Consider the following 17,409-nt stretch of genomic DNA (forward strand, 5'->3'; position numbering starts at 1 on the left):
GAGGATCAAGGTTCAAAGCCAGCCTAGGCACAAAAGGACCCGAGACTCTTATCTCCAATTAATCTCCAGAAAATGGGAAGTGGGGCTTGGCTTAAGGGTAGGGTGGTAGCCTTGAGCTGAAGAGCTCAGGGACAGTGCCCAGGCCCAGAGTTCAAGCCCCATTAAAAAAAATAAAATCAATACAAAACACAGATTATAATTATCCTTATTCTTGTCCAGAGAAACTCATAGTGTCATTCAAGACTAATAATAATACCTAACATTTGTTTGGAATTTATGACATCTTGGCACTATTCAAATTACTTCGAATATGTGGTCATACTATGCCCACAGTAGTCCTATGGGTTGAAGCTATTGTTATTCCTACTTAAAGATGAGAAAACAGAAGCAGATAAGGTTTATAAAACTTGTGTGAGACCACTTATCAGTAAGTTGTAGAGCTGATACTTGAATGCAAACTGTCAGAACCAAATTTTGTGCCATCTAGTGCATTTGAGAAGGGCAGAGAAAATGTCAGGTGAACCTCTGAACCAATCACACAACATGGCATCCAGATAATGAGATACAGTAGTCAAAGCAGTTCATTTTCTATATTCACCTCTGGAAATAACTTACATTTTGAATGAGTAAATACACACATATATATATATAGTTATTATATATTTAAAGCCCTGAGATAAAATTTATGGATACTCTTTGAAGAATTCAAAACTACATGTTTTTTTACTTAAAATAATAGAAAATAATCTGCTGTCTGTTTAATCAAAGATGAAATGGAGGAGAAAGAGCATGCATGTGTTTGGGATTAGTAAGCAGAGATAGAAGAATCAGGCTTGGAGTTTCCAGCTGTGCTACTCTAGCTTCCATGTTTGTGTAGTTCGTCATATACATGGGGATTCTCTTTGTGCCTATGGGATCAGAAGATGTTAAATCAGAGCCACTTCTACTTTCCCCATGGAGAGTAAGAGGAAAAAAAAAGTGAACATTCATTGCCTTTTTCAGTAGTTTGGCCAAAGAAATTGTTTCCTTTTTTTCTTCATATCAACAATCTAATTTTAAACAGACCCCCTTGAATCTCACAGAAATGATTTAAAAAATGTTGAAGGCAAAAGGTGGCATGTTTTATTCTTTCAACTCCATTTCTTGATGGAGTTGACTCCTGACAGATCTCAACAAGAGCCCATCCCCACTTTTGTAGGAATGGTGAAATGCCAAATGTCAACATCAGGTTTGGTATTCAGACCCAGATGTAGGTCAAGGAGTCTCTCTGGTGGTTCATATTCCTTCTCCTTCCATCTTTTCTTCTCCATATGTGTATGATCCCATGCCATGATGATCATGAAGGTGAGAATGCCAGGAGGGGCAGAGCAGGCTGAGACAAAGAGAGGATAAAAGGAATGAAGCAATGAATTGTTAAGAGAAAGGAATCTTGGAATATGAGGTTAAAAGGAATTCAGAGGACATGAAACCATTCTTTATTTGGATAAGCATTGTCACTGACTTAGTTGTACTGAGCTACATGTGGCAAAGTTGAAGTGACTTTCTTCTTGTAATTATGAAGGAGGGAGAGAAAAAGAAAAGACAAAAATAAAATAAAACCTAGGATCTGGGGCCAGAATTGGATTTCTGTTGTGCATCACCAGCTCTTTATCATTTCTGTCATATAAAGGACTTGACCCCAAATTGGCTATAAAATGACCATGAGACTCTCTGCCTCCCTCAGAGGAAGCATACAAATTGATGAATGCAAAAGTGTTGCAAACTTTAAAACACCACACAAATGTTATTACAATCACAGGGGGAGCATTAGGTTTCCCAAGCCCACTCTGACACTCCCCACCCCCCCCCTACTTTTTGGCCTCAGAGTGCACCTGCCTCTGGAAGATCTGTGTTTCCTTTACCAGAAAGTTAATTAGGTCCTTCACCCTCCCTCTGGATATCTGCCCGAGTTAGAAGTGCAGCTCAGCACACAAGCTCCATCATCCATATTAAAAGTGGGATTTTCTGACTTGGCCTGGGCAGCCCGTTGACCAATAGGTTCCAATGTGTGTTTTCAATAAAGCTGCTTACCCAGAAAGCCTTATTAAGTGAGTAAGTCAAGCTGACACAATTTCCGTGCTGATTAACATGAAACCTGGGCTGTTTTCGCAATGTAGTAGCATTAATTATTTATAGGTGGTAAATGAGGTAACAAGGAAAACAAGCTCCAATTACCCAAAACAAATCAAATCATATATTTATATATTTTTAAAGCTATACACTAATCCCTGCATTTATTGATTTGAAGCTCAAGCTTCAAGGATAAAGGGAAAAAAACACATTTGTCATTGTCTCCTCTTTCTGGTACTCAAAGGTGATGGAAGGTTTAATGTTTCAAAGACTAGCTGGTGAACTTGAATGCCCTGATGGCTTTATCAGATACTCTTATTTGGTTAACTATATACTACAATTGCTAAAAAAAATTTCAAGACAGTTCAAACTCTTTCAAAATTGAATGCAAAATGTTTTACTAGATTGCCAGGTCTTCTGTTTTCTAAATCGAAAATTTTGCATAGAAGAATATAGGCTAGGGAACTAAAATAGTCAGGCTATTTTGGTGCTTGCTGTTCACCTCCACCTACTGTATAGGGCATTTATTCCTGACTTTTTCATGTTTTAACAAGGTATCTCAAAATAGTTACATTAAATTTGATAAATTTGGTAGATCACTGACTTGAACTAATAGTTGCTGTCGTGGCTTTTTTTCTAATAGTTGATATGTATGTACAATAAAAAGAGTTTTCTTTTCAAAACAGAGGCAGATTTGATTATCAGGGATAAATCTCCATTCTTTACATGACCCTTTGAGATACCATGCTTTATCTATCCTTACAAAATTATCTTTAAGTGGTTGTACAAAGGGGTTTCAATTCAATATGTCAGCTTGGATTGCACTTATAAGATGCCATGTTAGTAACACCCCCCTAAAACTATTAATATTAAAGACAAGAAAAAGGAACTTTATTATTTAAAAAAAGGAAAATGCTCTTCTGGTGGTGATGAGATAAAGGTTTGATGGTCATATGGCAACATTAGGAAGTTGTGGTATGGACATTTTGTAGGTGCTGCTTGAAGCACCTAGTGGCAAGACCACTGGTGAAACATGGGGTATTACAAGTTAGCTGAATGTGAAATGTCTCTAAACACAAGATGGAAAGTTCAGTGTGGAGTGTGTATGAATCTGCATGATTTTTGCTACAGTTGTTCACTTGTTTTGTGGTAGGAACACAAGTTTATTGATTTAACTGTTTAGAATGCATAACATTTTGCAATGATAATTTTACATGCATAGCCTATATTTATAATTACATCATAATTTAAATTCAGTAATTTCCCCATTTGGATAATTATTTATAAGCTTCACTTATATGCTTCCTTGGAGTTTATGAATCGCAAGAAATAAGGAAAATGTATGTTTCAACTTATATATCAAATACTTTACGTAAAATATCTATGGGGCAAAGAATTTGAGAATAAAATGTAATGAATAACCAAGTGGACCTTCTATTTCCTGCCGTTGATCTGCGTATAAAATGTGCAAGATGACTAGATGAAAACTAGATGAAGTTTAGTTTTATATAAAAGCAGATGTTTAAAGCAATTATTTTGTTTTGCTGCTTATACTTTCTAGGATCCCAAAATGGCAAAAACGTACATGAAATCCAAGGAGATGGTGGAGCTGACCAGCACGTCATCCTGGACAGACAAAGGCCTGAGCTCACAAACCGAGATTAAGGAGGAGGGGAGGACACCGGGTGTTTACGGGATGCTTGGCAGCTTAACTGAAGAACATGACAGTATTGACGAAGAAGAAGAGGAAGAAGATGGGGAGAAACCTAAGCGAAGAGGTCCCAAGAAAAAGAAGATGACCAAAGCTCGCCTTGAGAGATTCAGGGCTCGAAGAGTCAAGGCTAATGCTCGAGAACGGACCCGGATGCATGGCTTGAATGATGCACTGGATAACCTCAGGAGAGTTATGCCCTGTTACTCCAAAACCCAAAAGCTTTCCAAGATAGAGACACTTAGGCTGGCCAGAAACTACATTTGGGCTCTGTCTGAAGTCCTGGAGACAGGTCAGACACCTGAAGGAAAGGGCTTTGTAGAGATGCTCTGTAAAGGGCTCTCTCAGCCCACAAGCAACCTGGTGGCTGGATGTCTGCAACTTGGACCACAGTCTGCACTGCTGGAGAAGCATGAGGAGAAATCATCTATTTGCGATGCTACTATTTCTGGTCACAATTTTGCCTATCAATCCCCAGGACTCCCCAGTCCTCCTTATGGCCATATGGAAACACATCTTCTTCATCTGAAGCCTCAAGTCTTCAAGAGTGTGGGAGAATCCCCTTTTGGGAGCCAGCCACCTGACTGCAGTACGCCCCCTTATGAGGGACCCCTCACTCCACCCCTGAGTATCAGTGGGAACTTCTCCTTAAAGCAAGATGGTTCTCCTGACTTGGAGAAATCCTACAGCTTCCTGCCACACTACCCTTCTGCAAGCCTAAGCTCAGGGCAGGCGCACTCAACTGCCTTTCAGGCTGGTACTCCCCATTTTGACATTCCCATAGACATGTCTTACGATTCCTACCCCCATCAGGGCATTGGAACCCAACTTAACACCATCTTCACTGATTAGGGCACGGAGAGCACAATTGCCAAGAACGATGTGGGGATGTTGCCCAAGATCTAAGTGGCCAAGCTGAAGATGCAGTTCATCTATTCATAGGTTAAAGGAGGCTTGGGGATATATGTATATCTCATCTAACAATCATGGACCAGTTAGGGCCTCCTGTACCCATCCTCTGCTCCTCTGCTCTTCTTATCAACAGCTCACATTTCTTTGACTCATTTATCGAGGGTCCTAAAGTGAAATCATTTGATGACTTCCAATCATGTGGTAACAAGAGACCTGAACTCTATTACAGTGACACCCAAAACTCACTGAATATTTGCCAATTATTTTTCACTATTGGTGTTTGTTTTCTTTTATTGGATATGAAGAAACAATTACTCTAAGTCTAAATGATTTCTAAAGACTTTTGCAGTCCTGACAACATCTAAATTTGGTGATTACCCATACATTAGTTAAAAAGGAAATCAGAAACAAAGCTATAACAGGAAATAGGGTGCATAAAATTAGCGTGTGGAGTGGTTAAGGGAGCATATGGTGTGTGCCTGTTAGCTCACAGGATGCAGTTTCTTTAAATTTGATGGCAAATCTTCACTGTTTCTATCTAAAAATTGCTTTCAGCTAGGCTCTGGTGGCTCATGCATATCATCATAGTCAGTAGGCTGAGATCTGAAGAATTATAGTTTGAGGCCTGAAGCATTTACTAAACTCTATCTCCAAAATAAGCATCAAGAAGCAGGGTTGGAAGCATGGTACAGTGCTGGTACAGTGTCAGCCAAGCAAGCATGAGGGTCTGAGATCAATGTGAAGTACTGCCAAGATCTAAATAAATTAATTAAAATACATAACTTCCAGAGGATAAAACTCTTAAGTCGGTCATCTTTGTGAATAACAGTGTTCTTTGTTTGCCAGTCCTGGGGCTTGAATTCAAGGCCTGGGCACTGTCCTTGAGTTGTTTCAATGCTAGTGCTCTATCACTTGAACCACAGCACCACTTTGGCTTTTTCTGCATATGTGATACCAAGGAATCGAACCCAGGGCTTCATGTAGGCCAAGCAAGCACTGTACCGTTAGGACCTTCTCCCAACCTAATAACAATGTTCTTTAAGAGGGTAGCTGTATTTCTTATTGGAATGGAAGTTGAACATATTTTTCTCATGTGATATGAGAACCATCATAGAGGCCTCCTGCCAATTTTATTCTTGATAATATATTTTTTTTAAAAGTGCTTTCAGAGCACAAAATCCCTTGAAATTTCAGACTTCTATAATCAGTGGGACACAGAGATGTCATCTAGATCAATTCATAGGCTCCATATCAGAGAGCTCTGGAAAGTATGACAGGTAAGATACTGTTAGAATCAACACAGCACCCAACTTCATAATATAAAGTGATAAAATGGCTGTTGGCCTCACTATCTACTGCAGTTCAAGGTTCCCACTTGCTCAGAGGAAAACCACCAGATTTTCCCTAGCAGGATGAATTTCATTTACTTAATTAAATTACCAACCTTTGGCTACAAAAGTATCATATTTTCCATAAGCACAGGCATTAAGCAATGACTAAACTTGACCCTTTTCAAACATAACAGAACGTCTTTATGGCCGTCACCACTATTATCGTTTCTTCCTCTCTTCCAAAAGTCAACATATCATTACATGTTGACGCAGCAAGCAACAAGACGTTGAGATTCAGAAATGAAAGCCAACGTCAATAAACGCTTTTCTTTCTAGTATGTGTCTCCATCTTAGGTTTAACCCAACAAGCAGCATATTTATTTCTCTATGCAGTTTCTCATTCCTTTGTATTAATGTTGACCTGGTCAAGTTTATCTTTCTTCCAAATAAATGAGATTTGAGGAATTTTATGATTCTATCCAATCATCAGGAAAATGATGTAGGCTCAAAACTATAACTGACGTAATAGTGAATCAGATTCTACTGCTAGAGAGAGGATTTTAGTCATGCAGACTATACCAATAGGAACAGCGAACAAAATTAATAAGGTAGATTAGCATAGCATTCTTGTAAAGCTCAGTTTCTCACTAAAATCAACCCAACTACTTTATTGTTTTATCTTTCTCACATATTTCCTTATATGGTGAGTTATTTTATTTTTGTTGCTTTGGCAGCACTTACTCTGCTGAGCCTTGCACCCAGGGTTTGCACATCTCCTGGAGAGTAGCTTTGCAGAAAGACCTTCAACTCCATCAGCCACCAAAATGGTTTCCCTTATCATGCTCTCTTTCCCCGAGTGGGAATAGGCAAGTCAGATACTTTCTAGAACCATCCATGTGCTTTCTGTAGAAGCTGCTGCTTACCTTTGGGAGGGAGTATAGAGCTAGTCTTAATGCTAGCATTTTTCTGGCATTAGATATTAAATGTTGTCTGTGTTATTTATTAGATATTATTTATTTAATTTATTTCTTTCTATTATGAACATTCCTTGTGTCCCATAGCTGAACTGGTATACCCTCTATAAGGCTTCATATGGAAAATAGCTCCTAGTTTTGCTAGAATGTACTGAGTCTTGGAATGAGAGGAAAGGAGAAGTTAGTGTGGAATTACTTGTAATGGTTTTTACAAAAAGAAGCAATAGATGAATGACTATGCAACGACTTGAGGTATTTAGATATGTTTTTATCCTTCAGCATAAATTGAACTGGAATTATTCTGAAGGAGGCGCTTGTTTCTATCTTTGGAGAATGTGAAGCAGGTGTGATTGGGCCTTCTTGGGACTGTGTTGAGGGATTTTATAATTGAATTAATATTAGTAATTCAGTCTGCTTAGAAAGAGCCTACTTTTCAAATCAGGGTGTTTTTATACTCCTATAGACTTTTGCAGACAAGCAAAGAATTGTTCAAAGTGTTTGTTTCAAAATGATCGTTTTCTCTCCCTTTTTTCTAGCAGAAATAAAGTTGTGAGTTAATATGCATTGTGTTGCCTTGTCAGTCTTCAAAGCTTTCCTTCATTCTCCTCTGTGAGACCCTTATCTCCAATTAACAACCAGAAAATTGGAAGTGGCTCTGTGGCTCAAGTGGCCTTGAACTGAAGAGCTCAGGGACAGCACCCAGACCCAGAGTTCAAGCTCCATGACATACCCCCCCCAAAAAAGCAAACTTTAGGGGCCAGGAGCATGGCCTAGTGGTAGAGTGGTTGCCCAGCATGCACAAAGCCCTGGGTTCAATTCCTTGGTACCACGTACACACAAAAAGCTGGAAGTGGAGCTGTGACTCAAGTGGTAGAGCATTAACCTGGAGCAAAATGTGCTCAAAGATGGTGCCTCGGCCTGGAGTTCAAGCCCACTTCAAGACTGGAAAGAAAAGGCAAACATTTATTAGGTATGTGAGGCACAAATATTAAGGTGAATTACATTCTTCATTTTCTTACAAGTGACATCATAATAAAACAGTTCTATAAGTTGCTTTAATACTTAAGCATAGATATTGGAAATGCTCATCTTTAATGAAAATATTTAATTCTTGGTTTTGGTAAATGACCAAACTCCAACTTTAAAATATTGCAGTTCCTAACATTATATCATATACTCTAGTGTTTTTTAAACATCTTTTTCAATGCTAAATGAATGGTCATGTATTCTTAACGAGAGGATATTTTGCGTCAGTTTGTTTTGGTGCTGATACTGAGGCTTGACCTTAGGGCCTGTCCCTTTGTTTTTTTCAGTCAAGGCTGGCAAATGAGCCATAGCTCTACTTCTAGATCGATGGTGGTTAATTTAAAGATAAATGTCTTTGGGAACTTTCCTGCCTGGGCTTGTTTTGAAGTAGGATCCTCAGGTGTCAGTCTCTGAGTATCTAGGATTATAGGTATTAGTTACTATTACCCAGCTCTTTTGATTAAATTTTACAAATAGTTACTGAGAATTTCCTTGGGGCCAAATACTAAGCTAAGTATTAGGGACACTGATAACTTACTGTTCATGACAGGTTTATAATCTGAAAGATTTCATCCATTTAATGTTCAATATCAGTGAGTTGAGTACATCAAACACTGTGACAACACTTGACAGAAGAAACTGTTTCGGACACATTTGCTGATTTGTGTGGCAAGCGATTAGCTTGGAGGGAGGACAGATTCTGTGATTCTAATTCCATTTTTGTCTGTGTTTGTTTTAGATTAGTAAATTCCTCCTTTCTTTGTGGCTAAGTAAAACACAATTTCTGGGATGAGGCTAAGGATTATTATGATCAGTTTAGATACTTTAATTAATTTAGATAATTAAACTTGCAAACCCTCAGTTGGCTGAAGTTTCCAAAGTGAATTACCATAAATACTAAAAACGCAAAGAAAATTGTAGTAGGGTTACTTACAGCTTGCATACGAGCCAGTCAACTATTGGTCATAAAATCAAAGGAATCCTCACCTATAGCCTTCATAACATACATAGCAGCAACTATGTTTGACATGTCCATAAATGAATGGATGAAGTGTCTAAATGTGAAATGAAGAAACCATTTAAGATACAATAGTAAAATACTCAAGGAAAGAAAGAGGAAATTGCTATTGAGTGGGGGCACCTTATAGTGTGTGAATCAGAAAATCAAGTTCTCCATACTGAGGTAGTCTTCAAATAAGACTCCGGAGATTGTAGAAATCTATGAAGGAATGTGTGAATAAATACACGAACACAAAAAGTCTGAGAAACTCTGGACTTTTGTTTTCTATAAGATGCTTTTGCCATTTAGCACTTGAACTTCCTCCTAATATTTTCATATATCTGTGTATAGATAATGTCCCTTTTCTCTCTGGCAGAGCAACAATATGTTGAAAAACCACACACATTGAAAAAATAAGTGCTTTTAAATGAAAGCTGGTGTGTAAGCAAAGTGAACTTCAGAATATTGGAATGAAGGTGGTATTTGGATGTTTGTGGTGTTATTTTGCCATCATCACTGATGAGCTAATTTAAGTAACTACAGTGCTTTCAATTTGTTACCAATTTGGAAGGCCATTTGCTGAGCAAGGAACTTATTTCTTGAGATGATTAGATCAGCATATTTATCAACTAAAAGGCCCTTAATCAACAGTTTGCTGAAATAAATTTACCAAAAGTCAAGTGGAAAAATTAACTACCTTTATTCCTCTCTCCAGGAAGTAAGGGGGAGACGGTGACTATTGTCTTGATTACAAATACAGCAAGTTTTACTATCCACAAAAATAACCTATGCTGACGTTATATGCTTCTAACTTTCTGTGTATATAGATATACTAACATATGGATAACTGAACATACATAAGAAGGTATACATGTGTGTATGCTTGTGAATGTATGAATTTATTTGAAGACATATTTGAGCCCATACAAGTTGCACACAGACATATGCATGTGCTCTATAGTCAAATGGAAATACTCTGTAGGTGATTTCGTTTTTGGCACATCTACAGAGTCTCCATGAATGCAACGGTAATAAGTGAAATTGGAGGCTAGACAATGGGAGGAGAGATGGAGGCAGAGAGGTAGGAATGAAGTTTGAGAGAAGGGAGGACTTAGAGGAGCACCCAGATGAGAGCAACCATTCCTTCTGTGCCTGCATGCTGTCCTCTGAGGGCTGCCCTGGGAGCTGAGGCAGATCCAGAGCAGGGGAGCACATGGCTGGCCCACTGAGATCACAGCCGCAAGCTGCTCAGGGACTCCTGGAACAGACTATCCCCTGGCTCCTGCCCACCCCACTGCTGCCAGCCAGCAGCTTCCCTCCTGCCAGACCCCTGGGCATGAGGAGGGGAGAATGGCACAGTTATCTAATCCCTACCCAGAGAGATCTAGGACACATGCAGACAGATGGAGGACCAGGGGGGATTCGGAAATGTTTAGCATTGGAGAGGGAACAGAGCCATGGGTTAGGCCTGAAAGGAGGTCTTGAAATCTCCTTTTCCTCAAAGATGCTTTAACACAAGCCGTTTTCTCACCACAATAGAAATATGAGAAGAAAAGACCTAGTCTTTCCCCCAAGGGACAACCTGAAGAAAGGCATGGACCTTTGGTATCAGGGTCCCACCATTAAGAGAAAACCATGGGCAATACTAAGAGAAACCGAATCCAAGAGAAGAAAGGCTCTGAAATAACTCCAATAAACTGGTTGTTAGTGATCACATATGCAATCCTAGCTACTCAGGAGGCTGAGATCTGAGAATAGAAAGCTCAAAGCCAGCCCAGACAGGCAAATCCAAGACAATTTTATTTCCAATTATCAACAAAAAGCTGGGGGGAGGGAGGGAGATGAGTTTCACGTTTTCCATATACCAGCAAGAAGCTGGAAGTTGGCGGTGCAACTCAAGTGGTAGAATGCCAGTCTTGAGCTAAGAAAGAGCCCAAGGTCCTGAGTGCAAAGATCAAATATTGGTGCCTATGTGTGCAAGCACACGCGTGTGAACACGCAACATGAACTGGGCAATGTAAGGCTATCTTAACAGGTCAATAAGCAGATAAAACTTGAAGTGTGGCTTTTATTTTGTGCTTGAAGAAGATCACAGGAAAGATTATGTACAAAGTTCAAATGTAGACAACTCTTAGGAAGGGAGAGATTAGGCTTCTCTCACTGAGGGTTCTATTGTAAGAGCTGGTTTTGGTTTTGGTTTTACTTTTTGCCAGTCCTAGCTTGAACTCAGGTCCTGAGCACTGGCCTTGGGCTTTCTCAAGGCTAGAGCTCTACCACTTGGGCCACACCACCACTTTCAGCTTTTTCTATGTATGTGGTAACCAAAGAATAAAACCCAGGTCTTCGTGCGTGCTCAGCAAGCACTCTACCACCAGGCTAAACTCCCGGCTCCAGAGCAGTTTTTCTCAAATAATAATCTAGTGTAAAATGATCATGTTTTAGAAACCAAGCATAAAACTAAGCCAACTTCAAGAACAGAAGTAGGGTAAGACATAGGATTGTGGATTCAACTACTCCAACTGGGACATCTCAAACATTCTTAGACATTGTCTGAGTAGGCCGAGTGTCCTTGCATTGGTGGGTGGGGAAGGGAGGTGCATGGTAAGGTGGATATGGACAGCACATTGCCTTGTGTGTCTCAGGAAAGAGCCCTGTGACTTTAATTTTGCTGCCCAAATCCCTGGGCACCACAATGCCTTGCACCAAACTTCCCTGAGGGTAGTCTCCAGAACTTCAGTAGATCACTGCGACAACGACTACCTGTGTTACTTGTTGTTGTTGTTGCTATGACAAAATACCTGAGTAAAGAACTGTTTTAGTCTCTGTTACTTAGCTCTATCAGTGTGGACCTGCAGTAAGGCAGAGAGTACCATACTGGAGTGGTTGTCCAGAGTAGGCTTACTCTCATGGAGGAAGGAGAGAGATAGGGAGAAAAGAGGGCAGAGGGAGAAGGGAGAGGAAGAGGAGAAAAGGAGGAGAAAGGAGAAGAGAAAAGGGAAAAGAAGAAGGGAGGAGTGGAAAATGATGAATAGGGAGAAAAGGAGAGAGGACAAGATGTCCTTCAAAGCCATGTCCCCACGGACATATACTTTCCAATCTGGCTCTACCTCCCATACCGCAAAAGTCCACTCAATTGTGAATTCATCAATGGATTAATCTAGACTAGATGGGTCAGGGCCATCCAATTATCTTTGAACAAACAGAGCCACTAGCTAAAAACCAAACCTTTACCACACAGACCTTTTCATAGAACCCCTCATACCAAACCATAACACTCTTTTGGGAGAACAGCGATGACTTCAACAGCTCTTAAGAAATCCCACCCAACAGAAGACTGCTGCTGTGGCCACACTCATTTGTTTGATAATTTAGACATCACTACCTTTATCATTATGGCCATCATCATCCTTACCACACTCCTCCTGCTCCTCCTCCTCCTCATCTTCCTTTTCCTCTTCCCCTTCTTCTCCCTCCTCCTTCCCCTCATTTCATCCTTGGTTGGTGAGATATTCATTACATAGTGTGTTGGGTGGGAAGAAAAAGAGACTAATTTAGAGGCAGAGCTATGTGGGAACAAACAGTATTGGATAGTGATTGCAGAATTATTAGATTGTCGTCTGCAGTCTGTGACTCAGCTGGAGTCTGAGTACAAAAGGTCCCTACACAGAAACATCAGAGACACACAGGGGCAGCTGATACTGTGCCCACAGTTGGCACAGCCCAACAAGATTTTCAGTGTTACATGAAGAGAAAAAAAACCCAATCCTGAGAGAGAGCACCGCTGAACCATGTTGCCCTGTTTCGAAGCAGCAGCTGCAAGCAGGCTTAGAGCTGCAGCTGTTCTTCAGAGCCTGGATTCCCAGGGAAAGTAGGCATCCGGCAAAGACCTAAGGGAGGGTGAGGTAAGCACAAGGCAAGGTCCTGGCTTTCCAGAGTGTGAGATTCCACTGCAGAGAAACAAGGGAACCAAGCAGAGAGGCAGAAGTGAGGCAGAGAGGAAGAAGAGGATGCTATAAATAGGAAATAAGCCTTCCTGTGGGAAGCAGGCCTTCCTTTACCATTTATTCCCTTAGATTCCTGGAGAAACCCAGGCTGATGGCAATCAGAATGGCGGATACTATCATGGTGCCCAGGATGTGTTCTCCATCTTAGTGTATGCCATAGTTACGATGATAATGTCTGCACTGGCATTGTAGAAATTTCTATGCAAGTCACTAGGTCGAGACACCAAAGAGAGGATGACCCTTACAGAAGCCATCTCATCTAGTCCCTCATGTTCAACTCCCATTTCTTCACTTCTTTCCCAACTAGCTGACCCTCGCCAAGCCATTCTTCCATGTGACACTGCCCTAACTCTCTCAGTTCCAATCTGAGGGCATTCCTATGGAAGCTTCCTTAAGCATTTCATTGGTCTCCCTACAGACTTACCCACATCTTTTCTCTTGCAGCACTGGGAGCTTTTTCTTTTTCAGCAGAGGTAAATGGAAATGAGAGAATGTTTTCTTCCTTTCTAAACATATCACTAGCATGTCTTCTGCTATGGCCTATCAGAGACTAGAATGATCCTCGTTTCAGCAAGCATACAGGAAGCAACAGATTTCCCCAGCATTCATTAGTAGAGATTCATTTTGAGCCTTGACATGCCCTGAAGAACTTGTTGGTGGCAGGCCTCTGGAAGCTGCCGGGAGAGCCTCCTTGGACAAGTACTTTCCTAGTGGATTCCTTGATACATTATCCCTTTCTTTCTGAAGTAACCTACCAGCTGCCCTGCCTTTCCTTCCTTTTTTTTTTTTTTGCCAGTCCTGGCCCTTGAGCTCAGGGCCTGAGCACTGTCCTTGGGCTTTCTCAAGGCTAGAGCTCTACCACTTGAGCCACATCACCACTTCTGACTTTTATTCTATGTATGTGGCACCGAGGAATCCAACCCAGGTCTTCGGTCTTCATGCATGCTAGGCAAGAACTCCCGGCCAAACTCCCGGCCCCTTCCCTTCTCTTTTTGAGGAACCTCCCTGTCATCTCCAAGGCCGGGTGAGATTCCCTTCCTCTGTGATCTAATTACTCCCCAGCTCACCCCTGAGAAGTGTTTCTCTCACAACTCAAGCAGAGCATTGGACTCATTCTGTTGCAATATTGTGTTTCTAAATCGGTCTCCTGTGAAAGATCTTAGCTCATCAAGAGTAGGAAGATAAATTACAGAGCTCTGTCCCAGCACGTTGCAAAGAGCTTGATATATGGCAAGGGTTAAATAAATATTCATTGAGTGGGCAGAAGCATAAAGGACCGTGCTAGCCAAGATCAGGCTCGTGTGGCAGAGCAGATCTGAGTTCCTGACAGACAAGGCCAAGGTCAGGAACAAATAAGCGTGTTCTCTGGCCAACCTGAACAGAATAATTAAGGATAAACTCTCTCTATTCTTTATTTCCTAACACCCCCATTTTTAAAAAAAAAAATCCAGTCATTCTAAATTTACCTCCACATTTGCCTCCCCAACTCCCAAATCTTTCACAGTTCCAAGACACTTGGCTTCCTCTCCCTCTGTAGCAATTGTTCCTCTTTCTATAGCATCGGAATCTCATTGTCCTTCCTGGCCTGTTCCCTCCTGACCTCTCAACCACCCATTGTTAGATGTCAAGAGGACCCGAATGACAGCTGGGCCCCAGCAGGGTATCCCTGGCAGGTGCTGGAATACTCAACAGCTGGGCTAGATAGCTTCACCCCCTTCTCTCTTGCCATAGAGTCCTCTGCCCCCTTCCACAGTCTCCACTTTCCTTTCTCAGGGGCTGGTAGGGCCAGTATGATTAGCATGGTTAGATACGGGCTTAACCTAAGAAATCATGTCTCAGGGAAGTTTGGCACTGCTATGTAGATCTGTTTTCACGCATATCTAAGAGTCCTCGAAAGTATCTCCTAATGCCAAAACCCCACCTGGAAAGTCCCCACCTCGCTCTGGAGCCTATCATTTGAGACGTGAGATCAAGGCTCCACAATAGAGCCTTGCTCAGTTCCAGTATCCTCTGTCCTTCTGTGGCCCCTTCAGTATGGTGCAGAGACAGGCTGCCTTACTACAGTTTGGTGGTGTCAAGTGACACCATTCAGAAAAACAAGATTGGTGTTTGAGAATACAGGTTAAGACATTTACCTTCACAATTTAAATTAGCTTGATTCTCAAAACAACCTAGTGCACAGGCCTGACCTCATTCTTCCAGATGATGGAAGTGAGACTCAAGACTCAGTTAATTACTTGGGCAGAGTTACCCAGCCCACAGTTGGCAGAGCCAAAACCTAATTCTCCTCACTACTTAAATTTTATCAATGTGGTTATGTCTTTTTCCACATAAGATTGTTCAGTTTTATTATTGTGATTTTTTTTTTCAGTTCTGGGCCTTGAACTCAGGGCCTGGGCACTGTCCTTGGACACTTTTTGCTCAAGACTAGTGCTCTGCCACTTGAGCCACAGGGCCGCTTTCTGGCTTTTTCTGAGTATGTGGTACGGAGGAATCAAACCCAGGGATTCATGCATGCTAGGCAAGCATTTGACCACTAGGCCACATTCCAGGCCCCTCATTGTTTATTTTTCTCTTTCTTTTCTTTTCTTTCTTTCTTCCTTTCTTTGAGCACCCCATTTGTTGTACTAGGGGTTTCATTTGGACATGTCACATGTCTGTGAATGTACATAATGTACCTTGATCAGAATCACCCTCACCATCACTTTCCTTCATCCTTCCTACCCAGTCTCAAACCAATCCCAACCAGCTTCACAGTTACATTCTGATGCATGTACATCAAGTATTTTGACCATACTTATCCTCTATCTCCTTCTCTAGTCACCCTTCCCTTCCTATCCATATGTACACCCTGGACAGGACCCATTGACATAGATGCCTTCATTATCATCATTATTGTTGTTGTTATTGTTATTATTATTACTATTATTTGGTCATGGGGCTTGAACTCTGGGCCTGGGCACTGGCCCTGAGTTCTTTTGCTCAAAGCTAGTGCTCTATGACTTTGAGCCACAGTGCCACTTCCAGTCTTCTGGTGGTTACTTGGAGGAGAATCTCACGAACGTTCTTGCTGGGGCTGACTCTGAACCATGATCCTCAGATCTCAGCCCCCTGAAGTAGTTAGGATTACAGGTGTGAGCCACCAAATGCCTTCATTTTTAAGTATATGCTAACTATTCAAAGAGGTTTCACTTACTGTGGCATTTTGCACATGTGTATACAGTACCTTCATCAATTCAAGCCTTTGGCTGGAGCTCCTTTCTGCATCTCCAGCTACCCCCTGTTATTCCATAGCTTTCTGTAAGGTCCATTTTGCTATCTTCATTCATAGATGCAATGCATTACAGTATTGTTTCCCCTCTAACATTTCCTTAATCCCTAAAACACTCGAGTCCCCTTAAGTAGTCCCACCATAACCAATGTGTTCCATGCTTCTATGTATGTGTGTGGAATCCTGTGTGGTGTTTATGTATATGCTTGCATTTTAGGTGTCACATTCATATATGAGTGAAAACATGATGTTTGTCCTTCTGAACCTGATTTAATCCACTTAACATAACAACATCCAGTGCCATCTGTATTCCTGCAAGTAACATAATTTCATTGTTCTTCCTGGCTGAATAATACTGTGTGAGTGTGTGTGTGTATCACATATTTTGATCCATTCATCAATTACAAATCATGTTGGTTGTTTCCATAACTTGGTTCTGTGAACAGTGCAACAATGAACATGGAATGTACATGTGCCTCTAATGCATCCTGACTGGCATTCCTTTAGATACTGCCCGAGAATGGTTCATTTTTTAAAAATGAAATTCAGTGTGGTTGCACTAGCTTACATCCCCATTAGCAGTGTAGAGGGGATCCTTTTGTCCCCTGCATTCTCATTTTCACATTGCTGGTGTTCTTCATGGAGCCTATTCCAACTGCAGGGGATGAATTTCTCTGTTGTTTTGATTAGCATTTCCTTTATGGCAAGAAATACTGAGATTTTTTTCATTACTATTGATGATTGTACGTTTCTCTTTTCTTTGAGGCTTGTCTGTTGCATTCATTTCTTCATTTATTAATTGAACTGTTGTCTCATTGAGTGTTTAGGTTTCAGCTCCCTATATATTCTGGTTATTAACTACTTCTGGTTATGAAATCCATCAGATAGATGGATTTATCTCTCATTTCATATCTCTTTTCAGTCTAGCGCCTATTTTCTAAGCTGTGCAGAAGCTTTTCAGCTTGCGACCTAAGGCTTCTATTTAAAAGCCTGCCAAGACAGGAAAGTCTGAGGTTCTTATCCCTATCAGAAAGCTCAAATGACAGTGTCCTAGCCTTGAGTGGAAAAAGT

At 41.0% G+C, this 17,409-nt stretch overlaps 1 protein-coding gene across 1 annotated transcript; it reads left to right on the forward strand.

Annotated features, from left to right (window-relative positions):
* The first annotated feature begins 3,679 nt into the window (after positions 1 to 3,679).
* On the forward strand, positions 3,680 to 4,672 carry Neurod4 (neuronal differentiation 4). Its single transcript, XM_090356517.1, has one exon. It carries the CDS (start codon positions 3,680 to 3,682, stop codon positions 4,670 to 4,672), a length of 993 nt encoding a protein of 330 aa, XP_090212643.1.
* The last annotated feature ends 12,737 nt before the right edge of the window (positions 4,673 to 17,409 follow it).

This window comes from Megascapheus bottae, chromosome 2 (assembly GCF_031878675.1).
Source record: "Megascapheus bottae isolate mThoBot1 chromosome 2, mThoBot2.hap1, whole genome shotgun sequence".
In the NCBI taxonomy this organism is placed as follows: domain Eukaryota; kingdom Metazoa; phylum Chordata; class Mammalia; order Rodentia; family Geomyidae; genus Megascapheus; species Megascapheus bottae.